Source organism: Cetorhinus maximus, chromosome 9, assembly GCF_964194155.1.
Source record: "Cetorhinus maximus chromosome 9, sCetMax3.hap1.1, whole genome shotgun sequence".
Lineage (NCBI taxonomy): Eukaryota > Metazoa > Chordata > Chondrichthyes > Lamniformes > Cetorhinidae > Cetorhinus > Cetorhinus maximus.
In genome coordinates this window covers 104244442-104259127 of record NC_135887.1, presented here as the reverse complement: position 1 = coordinate 104259127, position 14686 = coordinate 104244442, and the positions used below count along the sequence as shown (strand labels likewise).

The window sequence follows — 14686 nt, the reverse complement described above, 5'->3', positions numbered from 1 at the left end:
ACAACAATTTTTGCATTATGCATCAAAAAGTTAGAACATAACAAACAATAAATATAAAATTTACTAATACAATAATGTTAGTAAAAACACTTGTCAAAAAATAAGATATTCAGAAAGTACTGTGTTTTCTCAGGCCTATGTATACGTTAATACAAACTTGAGACTAACCTGATACTGGTAACTTCTGAACCATTGCTTCAAATCCCAATCCCAAAGGATCATCTGCAAAATATGAAAATAAGTGCCATTAACAGATTATAGTTGGAAAATAGATTTGCACCATTCACTGCAAAATAGGTAAATTGGCTACACTGTGATCAATGCCACATTCCCACTACAAAACATATTTTCAACTTAGACTGGGATGGCTGTGGGATGCAGAGGGAGGGAAAGAGGTGGGAGTGAAAGGCAGGGAATAAGTATTTTGTCAATGCTAGAAGGTGCAACGCAGGGAAGATTTTTAGATGTTGCAGCCATGATTACACTATAAGCCCTATACAAACACAAATTTTGTTGTAGCCAGAAAACTGAGCAGACAAAAGTTATATCAAACAACCAGAACAAACATTGAAGTCAGATTATATCCAATTACCTTCCAGTCACTCCCGATCCTGGTCCCCGTTTTGCGCTACAGGTGTTTGAACTCTTTCTGCTCTAAGCCTTCCTGGCCCCTGCTGTTTCAAAAAAACTCTTACTCGTGACCATTGCCTTGCTTCTGCTGTGTACAAGGATCTCTCAGATTTTGCCTCGTTTCACAATTTTTAAAACACCTCCCATTTATAGTTTTCCTCACTCTAAATAGCTGAAAAAAATGCCCTTACTTTTGCCTCTCCTTGCTAGCATAAAAGAGATCTCCAAGCCTTCCTCTAGCTTCTGATGCTTTAAAAAATTGTACTACTAATGGGTTACCTGGTTCCTGCTGTATAAAAACTGACAGTCAAAAAAACATGCGCATAGCATGAAAGTTCTTCCTTTACTTGCAAATCTACTTTATATAACACTTTGTCATTAAACTTTCTTGATAACTCTCCTCCCTTGTCTGATACCAATAGGACTATCAAGTCTCTCTCCATTGGTAGGCAACAATAACGTACATCATCTTTAATATAATAAAACATTCCACAGTACGACACTGCAGCATTCGCAAATAAAATTCGACACAGTCACAAAGGGGTATTAGGGCAGGTGTGCAAAAACTCAATCCAAGAGATGGGTTTTCAGGAGGAGTGTCTTAAATGGAGAGAGAGAGAGAGAGAGAGAGAGAGAGAGAGAGAGAGAGAGAGAGAGAGAGAGGGACAGAGAAAGAGGAAAGGAGGGAGGGGTTTAGGCAGGGCACTCCAGAGCTTAGGGCCCAGGCAGTTTAAGGCACGGCCACCAATGCGGAGTGATTAAAATCAGGAATGCACAAGATGCCAGAATTGGAAGAGTACAGACATCACAAAGGGTTGTAGGGCTGGAGTTAACTGAGATAGAAAGGGACGAGGCCATTGAGGGATTTGAAAACAAAGATTTTAAAACTGAGGCGTTGCCAGATTGACAGTACAGGTCAGAGAGCTGCACCCACAAAAGCCTTCGATACAGGCAGAAAGAGCTTCTGGAAATTACTGATCCAAGTTGCTTGTCCCTACAAGTTCATACAAATGATTGGCCAGTTTCATGACTGTCGGCATATTGTAGGATGGAGTTTTCAACAAACCCCACCCCCACTTTAAAATTTTTTGTGTGACCTCGCACATGTGGCAACCAAAACGGACCAACTGGAGTGCGACTTGCAGAGGAACTTAGAGCGAACATTGGTTGTTTTTTTAGCTCCCATATTTTTGGGCAAGTGTGAATTCATTAAGGAAAGCCAGCATGGATTTATTAAAGGCAAATCAATGTAACTAACTTGATGAGAGTTTTCTGATGAGGTAACAAGAGAAGATTGATGAGGGGAATGTTGATGTGATGTGTATATGGACTTCCAAAAGGCATTTGATAAAGTGCCACATAACAGTCTTGTCAGGCAAGTTGAAGTCCATGGAATAAAAGGGGCATCAGCAGGGTGGTTCCAAAACCTCTGATGGACAGGAACCAGAGTAATGGTGAACTAATGTTTTTCATTTTGGAATAAGGGGTACAGTGGGGCTCCCCAGGTACGAGGACCACTGCTAGCAATATATATTAATGACATGGACTTGGGTGTACAGAGCACAAATTCAAAATTTGCAGATGACACAAAATTTGGAAGTATTGTCAACCGTGAGGAGGATGGTGATAGACTTCAAGGAGGACATAGGCAGGCAGGCGGAATGAGCAGACACATGGCAGATGAAATTTAATTGAGGTTTACAGTGAAGTCCCCCAGGAATTGGTGTTAGGACTCCTGTTCTTCCTGATATATCTTATTGATCTAGACCTTGGTGTAAAGGGCACAATTTCAAAAGTTGCGGATGATACAAAACTTGGAAGTATTGTGAACCATGAGGAAAATAGTGTAGAACTTCAAACGCACATCGATAGGTTGGTGGAATGGGTGGACAAGGGACAGATAAAATTTAATGCAGAGAAGCGTGAAGCGATTCATTTTGATCGAAAGATCACAGGGATACAATATTGATATAAATTGTGAAGGGTGTAAAGGAGGTGCAGTTGATAAAGCATACAGAATCCTGAGCTATATCATAGGGATAGAGAACAAAAGCAAGAAAGTTGTCTTAAACCTGCATAAAATGCTGGTTTGGCCTAAACTGGGGTATTGTGCCAGGTTTTGAGTACCACACTTTAGGAAGAATGCAAAGGCGTTACAGAGCGTTCAGAAAAAGATTCACGAGAATGGTTCCAGGGATGAAGAACTTCAGTTACATAGAAAGATTGGAAAAATTGGTACTGTTGTCCTTGGAGGAGAGGGTTAAGAGGAGGTTTGACAGAGGTATTCAAAATCATGAAGGATGTGGACAGATAGGATAAACTGTTCCATTAGTGGAAGGATCGAGAACCAGATGGCACAGACTTAAGGCAATTGACAAAAGAAGCAATGGCGACATGAGGAAAAACTTTCCAGAGAGTGATTGGTTAGGATCTGTGCAGCACTGCCTGAGAGTGTGGTGGAGGCAGGGTCAATTGAGGCTTTCAAAAGTGAATTGGATGATTATCTGAAAAGGAAAAATTTACAGGGCTATGGGGAAAAGGGAGGGAGTGGCACTAGGTGAACAGCCTCTTCAAAGGGGCTGAGTGGCCTCCTTCTGTGCTGTAACCATTCTATGATTAATGTAGAGAAGGGTGAAATGATAGATTTTGGTAAGAAGGAGACGTAATACAAGCTAAAGGATACAATTTTTAAGGAACTGAGGCACATCGAGATATATGTGCACCAACGCTGAAAGTGGCAGGGGAGGTTGAGAAAGTATTAAAAAAAATATTGGTTATCCTAGGCTTTATAAATTGAGGCACGAGAGTACAAGAGCAAAGAAGTTATGATGCATCTTTATAAAACACTGGTTTAGCCTCAGTTGGAATAGTATGCCAATACTGGGTGCTACACTTTACAAAGGATGAAGGCCTTAGAGCAGGTGCGGAGAAGATTTACGAGAATGGTGCCAGGGATGAGGGGCTTCAGTTACATGATAGATTTGCAAAGTTGGGATAGCTTTCCTTGGAGAAGGGGAGGTTGGGGATTTGATAGAGCTGTTCAAAATCATGGGCGGTCTAGGCTGAGTAGGCAGAGGGAGACCGTTCCCATTGGCAGAAGGGTGAAGAACCAGAGGACACAGATTTAAGGTGATTGGCAAACAAACCGACAGCAACACAAGGGAAAACATTTTCACATAACCAGTGGTTACAAATTATGATCTGGAATGCACTGCTTGAAAGGGTGGTGGAAGCTACAATTGTAGCTTTCAGAAGGAGATTTAGATAAGCACTCGAAGTGAAAATAAAAATGGAAGGGAAAGGGTGGGGGAGTGGGTCTCGATGGATTATTCTCATGGACAGCCCGTGCAGTTTGGGCAAATGGCCTCCTTCTGAGCTGCAACCAGTGTATGATTCTATGTCACTTCCAACACTGCAGCACCACTGCACTCATGTCTCTGGAGTTGCACTGAGTTCAATAAGGTCATGGCTGACCTGACTGTGGCCTTAACTCCACTTTCCTGCCTGCTGTCATAACCCTAAATTACCTTGTAGATCAAAAACCGGTCTAACTCAGCCTTGAAGGTATTCAATGACCCAGCCTGCACTGCTCTCTGGAGTAGAGAACATTTCAAACATTAATGACCCTCCAAAAGGAGAAATGTTTCCTCATCTCCATCTTAAATGGAAGATCCCTTATTTTTGCCTCCGTCACCGAAGGTGGGTGGAAATAATGGGCCATAACTTCCTTGGAGTCGCAATCAGCATCGGATTGCCACTCTGTGCCCAAATACTTATGGGTTTCTCTTCAAATCCTATGACCCAATGCTTTTGCCCATTTGTTAGGCCATTTGTCTGTAAACAATTTATCTCAAAAACTAATGGGCGGATTTCAACAAACCTTGGCGCACAGACATAGTCTGGCCAGTTTTTGGGAAAGATGCAGATCCAGATGCTGGAATTTTTGAAAGGATCTATTAGCATTGGGAGATAGTATGCAGATGCAGCAACTCACCCCAACTATTTTGTGATTCATGTACTCGATCCCGCTGGCCTGCTGCAGGTGCATGTGTCCATAAGAATGACCACTGCACAGTCATTGTGGAGACAGAGTCCCGCCTTCACATTGAAGGTACCCTCCATTGTGGCACTACCACCGTGCTAAATGGAATAGATTTCGAACAGATCTAGCAACTCAAGACTAGGCATCCATGAGGCGCCGTGGGCCATCAGCAGCAGCAGAATTGTACTCGAACACAATCTGTAACCTTATGGCCTGGCATATACCCCACTCTACCATTGTCATCAAGCCAGGTGATCAACCCTGGTTCAATGAAGAGTACAGGAGAGCATGCTAGGAGCATCACCAGGTATACCTAAAATAAGGTATCAATCTGGTGAAGCTATAACACAGGACTGCTTGCATGCTGAACAGCATAAGCAGCAAGTGATAGACAGGGGTAAGTGATCCCATGACCAATGGATCAGATCTAAGCTCTGCAATCCTGCCACATTGAGTTGTGAATGGTGGTGGACAAACAACTCACTGGAGGAGGAGGCTACACAAATATCCTCATCCTCAATGATGTGGGAGCCCAGCACATCAGTACAAAAGATAAAAGGCTGAAGCATTTGCAACAATCTTCAGCCAGAAGTGCCGAGTGGATGATCCATCTCGGCCTCCTCCAGAGGTCCCCAGCATCACACTCGCCAATCTTTAGCCAATTCGATTCACTCCACGTGATATCAAGAAACGGCTGAAGGCACTGGATACTGCAAAGGCTATGGGCACTGACAATATTCCAGCAATAGTACTGAAGACTTGAGCTCCAGAACTTGCCATGTCTCGAGCCAAGCTGTTCCAGTACAGCTACAATACTGGCATCTACCCGGCTATGTGCAAAATTGCCCAGGAATGTCCTGTACACAAAAAGCAGGACAAATCCAATCCGGCCAATTATCACTCCGTCAGTCTACTCTCCATCATCAGTAAAATGATGGAAGGGATTATCAACAGTGCTATCAAGTGACAATTGCTTTGCAATAACCTGCTCACTGATGCCTAGTTTGGGTTCCGCCAGGGAAACTCAGCTCCTGACCTCATTATAGCCTTGGTTCAAACATGGACAAAAGAGCTGAACTCCAGAGGTGAGGTGAGAGTGACTGCCCTTGACATCAAGGCAGCATTTGACCGAGTGTGGCATCAAGGAGCCCTAGCAAAACTGGAGTCAATGAGAATTAGGGGGAAAACTCTCTGCTGGTTGGAGTCACACCTAGCACAAAGGAAGATGGTTGCGGTTGTTGGAGGTCAGTCATCTCAGCTCCAGGACATCTTTGCAGGAGTTCCTCAGGGTAGTGTCCTAGGCCCAACCATCGTCAGCTGCTTCATCAATGACCTTCCTTCCACCATAAGGTCAGAAGTGGGGATGTTCGTTGATGATTGCACAATGTTCAGCACCATTCAGGGCTCCTCAGATACTGAAGCAGTCCAAGTCCAAATGCAGCAAGACCTGAACAATATCCAGACTTGGAGTGACAAGTGGCTTATAACAGTCGTGCCACACAAGTGTCAGGCAATAATCATCTCCAACAAGAGAGATCCAACCATTGCCCCTTTATGCTTAATGGCATTCCCATCAATGAATCCGCCACTATCAACATCCTGAAACTTGACCAGAAACTGAACTGGACTAGCCATATAAATACTGTGGCTACAACAGCAGGTCAGAGGCTAGCAATCCCTTGACGGGTAACTCACCTCCTGACTCCCCAAATCCTGTCCACCATCTACAAGGCACAAGACAGGAGTGTGATGGAATATTCGCCCACTTGCCTGGGTGAGTGCAGCTCCCACAACACTCAAAAGGCTTGACACCATCCAGGACAAAGCACCCCGCTTGATTGACACCACATTCACAAACATTCACTCCCTCCACCACTGACGCACAGTAGCAGCAGTGTGTACCATCTACAAGATGCACTGCTGAAATTCACCAAGGCTCCTTCGACAGCACCTTCCAAACCCATGACCACTACCATCTAGAAGGACAAGGGCAACAGATAGATGGGAACACCAGCATCTGGAAGTTCCCCTCCAAGTCACTCACCATCCGTTCCTTCATTGTCGTTGGGTCAAAATCCTGTAACTCCCTTCTTAATAGCGCTGTGGGTATACCTACACCACATGGACTGCAGCGGTTCAAGAAGGCAGCTCACTACTACCTTCTCAAAGGCAACTAGAGATGGACAATAAATGCTGGCCCAGCCAGTGAAGCCCACATCCCATGAATGAATAAAAAATTCCCACAGTATTCTGTTGTCCCTCTCCATTTAAATAATATTCCACTTTTCTATTCTCATGCAGATCCTCACATTTTCACACATTATACTCCATCTGCCAATTATTGCCGCTCACTTAACCTATTTCTATCCCTTTGCTGACTCGAGACTGCCACTAAACGAAGGGAAAAAGATGAGAGAAGAAAGGCAAGGAGCATAAAAGAATAGCAGGAGGGAAGAGCAGAGGTGCTAAGTGTGGGATTTAGGCAATACAAACATTGACAGCATCCTGTCAACTACTCATCTCCGAAAATACTCCCAGTTTGCACCTCCCCTGTCACTTGCCCTTTGTTTTTCCCTACACCAGCACTCTTCCCCACCCACCTATAATTTAAAACCCACTTCCCTCCATTAAACTTGAGAACTGATTCTTTGTAGTGCCAAATGCTCTTGAAGTATATTTACTGGCAAAGGTACAAACACATAGATGGCCTGATAGGAAGTGCATATAGAGCAATAATCCAATTAGGAGAGTGGAGCGGATAAAAGTCACAAGGCCCAAATGGGGAGGACAGCAGCAGTTGAAGATGGTTGGGATGGCATCAGGAACAGGGTGCATTGACAGCTTGACAGGTTCAACAGTGACAAGATCACCTCCTTTAGAGCCGTTTTAAAAAGTCTTCAGAAATAAAATAAAAATATAAAAGACAATTAAAAACCTATCTAAAGGCCATTACATCTCAGACAACTCAGGCCTATTTTTACTTTAGTTCCCATTGAATGGCTTGGCCTCTTTTCACCTTATTGACCTGAAAGTTTGGAAAGAGCTGCTTTTCATGATTCATCATTAAACACATCAGCCAAGATCTGTCATGCCAGCTTGCAACCTTAGCAAATTGATGGAACATGGACTTAAACTTTACATATGATACCAAGATTCCATGGCATGTGCCCAGAGGTCCAAAGAGGTAAAACATTTGGGCCCTGCCTGAAAAGTGAACAGTCAACTTCAAATTACCCTGTTAGGGTAAGGTATCTGAAAATTTGAGCAAAAGGTGAAGCAAGCTATTTCACGTTGCAATGATCATCAAGCCAAAAAGACGTTCTGCTCACCACACAAATGCCAGGTACGCAGGCCCCAAATCCTAATGACTGGCTCATATCAAACAGCACGCCCCTTTGGTTGTCCACAGCAGGCCAGAGTACAGATCATATTCAACCAGCCCATGCTTGCAAAACTCAGGACATAATGTCCAACGTTATGTGATTCCGCGATTCGATTGATCAGCAAGTGCTATCTAAAGTGTGCTAAGTATAACACTAACAATCAATTATCAGTCAGGCTAGCAATGTGGTTCAATTATACTTGCGAGAAGCTACATACATTTAGTCACAGGGACCTGTCCTACACAGACAAAAGGAACATAACCAGGCATTGTCCTTCCTTAAATCAAACAAAAAGAATGGGCACAGTAGTTCCCTGGTGCATTTGCCATGCCTTGACTAGAGTTGACTTGCCAACCCCTTTGAAATTTGGCATTTTTGCATCTGGCCTGAATGCAAGATGAAAACCTGTGGCAGGATGTCTAATTTTTCAGCAATATTCAGAAATCAAAAAGTACACCCAGTCACCAACCCTACAACCAGATATTATGCTTTAGAAAAACCTTGTAAAATAAAAGCCAATTTTTTGTGAAAAGCTTTGAAAAAATATTTCATGCCCATTATGCTTGACTGAAATCTGACTGGAATCATTGAAGGCTACAATAAATTCATATAGACAAACACACAAACACAAAGAAGAAAAAAATGCTAGAGATCTACTGTCATGTCAAATGTTGACACTTAAGTCCTACAATACAACGAACCAACTTCAAAAATATTGCCCCGAACTTCACATTGGTAATGCCTGAGAAACTGTCAGCATCATGGCTTCACTGAAACTGACAGTAACTTCGGGACTATGCACATGTATAGAATAGGAAAGAAATACAAAAGTTGTCATTGATTCAATACTTCTCGAGGCAGCTCCCCATCAACCTCCCAGGCTGCAATTAATGGAAATCAACTGAATTAATGAGAACTTCCACTCTTATGCTGTTAAATCTCACTGTAAAAACACTTTGAAAGAAGTTGCACCTTATTTGAGAGTGCAACAATATTGTTAAGAGCTCATGAGCTTCATCACTACTGCAAAATGCCCTGAAAAGCTAATGACACATGTCAAATTTCTCCAGAATGATAAAAAAAATTCCACATTTTTTAAAACCTTTTTTCTTAATTTTTTAAAATTTGTTTATCTTTATTTTAGCTTCTATGTTAATCCAATCATGAATCATTCATTTCACAACTGAAAATTAAAATTAAAAATAAAGAACATGAAGTGTTCCTAACTTCCTGATTTGCTGTACGTGAATACCTCAATACCTACTTGCTGGCACCACAGCTGCTGCATGCCAAGATATCCCCATAACTTGGTGCCGGATTTAAACTGCCATCGGCAAAGAGGAAATCCACACTGCAGAGATTGCCAGACCTTTGTGGGCAGTTTTTTTTTGAGGTCAGAGCAAGTACTCTTTCTTCACCACTGACTGCAAAATCTGGGCCATAACTTGTAAAAAGGCACATTATTTTTGTGAAGGCCTTGCCAAGTCTCTTCATGAATAACGAACAAAGTTTTGTTTTGCAAATTCAAATTCCACTAAGAGAGTAGTTTAAATAGATAAATAAAATTTACATTAACATACACATTGAGAATTTAAACACTTATTTTTGACAAATGTACAAGAAATCTGTACTATTCCATGTTTAACCTGCTAGAAAATGAGAACAAATCATTGTCTTTGTAATCTTAATTATTAAGTTTAACTGAGTTGAATCCATGACTTTCAGAGGAATTGAGTAAAAATAACCATTTGTTATTCTACACTCAAAAGGGGCAAACGTGTAGATCAGTGAGTTTTGCCAAATATGGAGATAAAACGTGTGCTGAAGAATTCGAATAAAATATGAAATGGGATACAGCTGAGGATTGATATTTACTTTGTGTTGCGATATATTCAACAATATATTCCATCCCTTCTGTCTATTTGTTAAGTAGAATCACAAATGCTGCATCGCACATATCAACAGACAATTATCACAAATGCCCACAAATTATCAACTGACAGTTATGATATGTCAGAAATACGTTAGAGCTATGAATGCAATGGTAATACACGGTTGTGAACCCAGATTCCAGAGTCTGTCTCAAAAAATCAAAATTCAAGATGAAACTTGTTTCAATTCATGAAAAGCATGCGTGGAAATTTGTGCTGTTTGATGAATCACATTATCAAAGTTGCCATTACAAAAGTTTGACACCTTATATGTCACTTTCACATACTTAAATAGTGAAAATATAAATTCATAATTTGGTTAGGCGGGAATGTGGAGTTGAGGTCACAATCAAATCAGCCATGATTTTATTGAATGGAAGAGCAGGATTGAAGGGCTGAGTGACCTACTCCTGCTCCTAATTCATATGTCCGTATGGAATCGGACAATATTGTTAGGCAGAACTATCTGCACAGTAAAAGCCTCATTATATGGGCAAGCAATAAAGCTGTTCAAAAAGATATAATTTCAGGCAGGAAAATTGTAAGCTGTAGGTTCCAAAGTAACCAAGGCCACTAGATGTGTAGAATTGGACAAGAAATCCTTGCTTTTGTTAGATTTGTGCAGCACTGAAAGAGATCAATTTAAGCATTTAATCTTTCTAGAACCACATGAAATCAATCAACACAACTATTTTAATAAAAGGTCCAAGCTAAAAGCAAAAAACTGCGGATGCTGGAAATCCAAAGCAAAAACAAAAATACCTGGAAAAACTCAGCAGGTCTGACAGCACCTGTGGAGAGGAATACAGTTAACGTTTCAAGTCCGAATGACTCTTCATCAGAACTAAGGAAAAATAGAAGAGGTAAAACATAAGCTGGTTTAAGGGGGGGTGGGACAGGTAGAGCGGGATAGAGGGCCAGTGATAGGTGGAGATTGCCAAAAGATGTCATAGACAAAAGGACAAAGAGGTGTTCACGGTGGTGATATTAGCTAAGATATGTGCTACTGGTGACATTAAGGGTAGAAAGCAGGACGAGCAAGGTACAGATAGCCCTAGTGGGGGTGGGGTGGGGAGAAGGGATCGAAATAGGCTAAAAGAGATAAAACAATGGATGGAAATACATTTAAAAATAATGGAATTAGGTGGGAAAAGAAAAATATATATAAATTATTGGAAAAGGGGGGATTGGAAAGGGGGTGGGGATGGAGGAGAGAGTTCATGATCTAAAGTTGTTGAACTCAATATTCAGTCCGGAAGGCTGTAAAGTGCCTAATCGGAAGATGAGGTGCTGTTCCTCCATTTTGCGTTGAGCTTCACTGAAACATTGCAGCAGGCCAAAGACAGACATGTGGGCATGAGAGCAGGGTGGTGTGTTGAAATGGCAAGCGACAGGGAGGTTTGGGTCTTTCTTGTGGACAGACCGCAGTGTTCTGCAAAGCGGTCGCCCAGTTTACGTTTGGTCTCTCCAATGTAGAGGAGACCGCATTGGGAGCAACGAATGCAGTAGACTAAGTTAGGGGAAATGCAAGTGAAATGCTGCTTCACTCGAAAGGAGTGTTTGGGCCCTTGGACGGTGAGGAGAGAGGAAGTGAAGGGGCAGGTGTTGCATCTTCTGCGTGGGCATGCGGAGGTGCCATAGGTAGGGGTTGAGGAGTAGGGGGTGATGGAGGAGTGGACCAGGGTGTCCCGGAGGGAACGATCCCTACGGAACGCCGCCGGGGGGGGTGAAGGGAAGATGTGTTTGGCGGTGGCATCATGCTGGAGTTGGCGGAAATGGCGGAGGATGATCCTTTGAATGCGGAGGCTGGTGGGGTGATAAGTGAGGACAAGGGGGACCCTATCATGGTTCTGGGAGGGAGAGGAAGGTGTGAGGGTGGATTCGCGGGAGATGGGCCAGACACAGTTGAGGGCCCTGTCAACCACCGTGGGTGGAAAACCCCGGTTAAGGAAGAGCAACTGTTTTTGAAAGTGGCATAATCAGAACAGATGCGACAGAGGCGAAGGAAGTTCCTTCCTCACCAGCTTATCCAGCTCTATCTGTCGTGCCCCCCCTGCCTCGAAACGTTAACTGTATTCCTCTCCGCAGATGCTGTCAGACCTGAGTTTTTCCAGGTATTTTTGTTTTTGTTAATAAAATGTCCGCTGCAGACAGGCATGCGTATACTTCTTTCAACTTGTGCACTGTAAACCACCAATTTGGAAATTAAAATAATAAACTTAGTCACTCGGGTGTGGGGTTACCTCCTGTTTATTCCAAGAAGTGGTTTATTGGGCCCAAATACTATAAATGATTTTGCATATAAACCATGTACAAGATAAATTGTGATATGTAAAACATGTAGCAAAATTGCAGACTGATTGGTTTAATACCTGCACAAACAATTCTCTACAAGAGATCAATTTCCAGTAGTTACAGTGCAAGATGTCACTTGGCGGCCACATCGTCTATGAAAACTGCACAAAGCCACAACACATACATTTCCTGAGATGCAAACAGCATGTAGCTCAAACAAACAATTGCTGATTTTGACGGTGCAATTAAATGCTTAATAAAACCCACATAGCACATTCATCCTTCTTAAGTACCATTATAATTTGGATCAAAGAATCAAGAAAATTCACAGCTCAAGACAACAAAGATGCAACCCTTTATTTAAGTGCCTTTCATGCCTACAAATAATGTAATGACAGGAAATGCGATTTTCTTACTACTTAGGATGGCCAATGAGATTAAATGCAAAACAATCATGAAAATGACCAAAAGGAGAGCCCAGGAGAGGCTATTAAAGTCTCCAGAACACAAAATAGGATAGAGTGTTTGGAAAGGGCTAGGAATCTAACTTCAAGCACATCAGATATTCTTGCGTCCCTATGCCAATTTGCATGTGGCTCGGGTAGTAATCCGGAGATTATAACCCTTGAGGATCTGTTCTTTAATTATTACAATTAGGACCACTTTTGCTGCCATTTGATTCCCTCACTTGGTGATATGCACTTACTCTCAATGAAGAATGAACATGATTTAAATGTCAATTGTCATCCTTTTTTAAGACTTGTTCAGGAGCACTGGGGGCATGCGCCAACATGTAGTCAGCCGCCTGATAGTTGATCCAATAGCCTTCATATCAGCCTGCAAGTGAGTAGGCAATTTGACTATATTGTTTATCACAATAAAAAAGATCCAATTCATACATTTTGGCTTTCCCAGCATAGAACCTGCACTTTCCTGTCAAGGTGACCCAAGGAGCAATCAGGAACAGGAATCCTGGCTGATTACTTCCAGTTCTCAAGCTCAGGGGTGCTGAAGATTAACTGTTGCATTCACCCATTTAAAAGCACTGAAATTATCACAACCAAGGTTCAAATCTGGGAGTGTGTGTGGCTGGTAATATAACAAGTGAGTCCATTTACACAGTAACCACTGGAGGGGATCCTGAACAGAAACATCCTGAAATTCAAAAGATTTACTTTCACATCTAAGTGATAAAATCAATCAAGATGAAAGCAAAATACTGTGGATGCTGGAAATCTGAAACAAAAACAAAAATTGCTGGAAAAACTCAGCAGGTCTGACAGCTTCTGTGGAGAGAAAGGCAGAGTTAACGTTTCAAGTCCATATGACTCTTCATCAGAACATTAGTTAGTAAAATGTTTTTGACATTTATTATTTATTAAGGCTTACTTAAGTATTAGGAAAATTTAGCATCTTATCTATCCACAGATCAATATTTTTCTATCCATTAAAAGCAGTGTATATGTGGACCTCATGTCACATCCATTACCCTCCTGCATCACTCTCAGTTGTCAAACTTAGTCGAATGGCTCAAAGTAAAAAAAGCATTTGCAAATAGATAATGTAGAGCTCAAAATTGAGAAAAGCAGCTCGAAAACTACCAAGAATATATTAACTCAGGAAAACAATAAAGTTCAGGTTTCTGGTCGATGATCATTCTCTCTACACAGGTGCTGCCTGACCTGCTCAGTATTTCCAACATTTCTGGTTTCTATTTCAGGTAAGTGGCAAGTAACATTTATGCTAAAAAAGTGTCAGGCAATGACCATCTTCAACAAGAAAGAATCTAAACATCTCCCTTTGACAGTCAATAACATTACCATTGCTAAATGCCCCTCTATCAACATCCTGCGATTTACCAGAATCTGAACTGGACCAGCCACATAAATATTGTGGCGACAAATACAAGTGAGAAGCTGGGAATTCTGTGACGAGTAACTCACCTCCTGATTCCCCAAAGCCTGTCCACCATCTAAAAGACACAAGTCAGGTATGTGATGGGACGCTCTCCACTTGCCTGGACGAATGCACCTCCAACAATACTCAAGACGTTTGACACCATAAAGGACAAAGCAGCCCACTTGATTGGCACCCCATACACCACTTTACACATTCACTAGCTCCACCACTGACGCACAGTGGCAACACTGTGTACCATCTACAAGATGCACTGCAGCAATTCACCAAGGCTCCTTCAACAGCACCTTCCAAGTCTGTACTTCTCTGACCCTTCTTCAGAGCAAAAGAAAAGTAGAAATGCATCTGAAGAAGGGTCATATGGACTCAAAACGTTAACACTGTTTCTCTCTCCACAGATGCTGCCAGACCTGCTGAGTTTTTCCAGCATTTTCTGTTTTTGTTTCAGATTTCCAACATCCGCAGTATTTTGCTTTTACTTTAGTGCT

The 14686-nt window shown here is 42.1% G+C and overlaps 2 protein-coding genes across 12 annotated transcripts in view; one reads left to right on the top strand and one right to left on the bottom strand.

Annotated features, from left to right (window-relative positions):
• Window positions 1–14686, top strand: part of psma1 (proteasome 20S subunit alpha 1) — a 237704-nt gene that overhangs the window by 21228 nt on the left and 201790 nt on the right. The window lies entirely within an intron of this gene.
• The window catches only part of pde3b (phosphodiesterase 3B), a 259595-nt gene that overhangs the window by 84794 nt on the left and 160115 nt on the right, over window positions 1–14686 (bottom strand). For 9 of the 11 annotated variants that reach the window (XM_078549237.1, XM_078549228.1, XM_078549229.1 and 6 more), the window contains exon 2: window positions 169–222. The exons of the other annotated variants lie outside the window; for them this stretch is intronic. In XM_078549237.1, the coding sequence (XP_078405363.1) occupies window positions 169–222 (54 nt within the window). The remainder of the gene's footprint in view (window positions 1–168; window positions 223–14686) is intronic. 11 annotated transcript variants of the gene reach the window in all.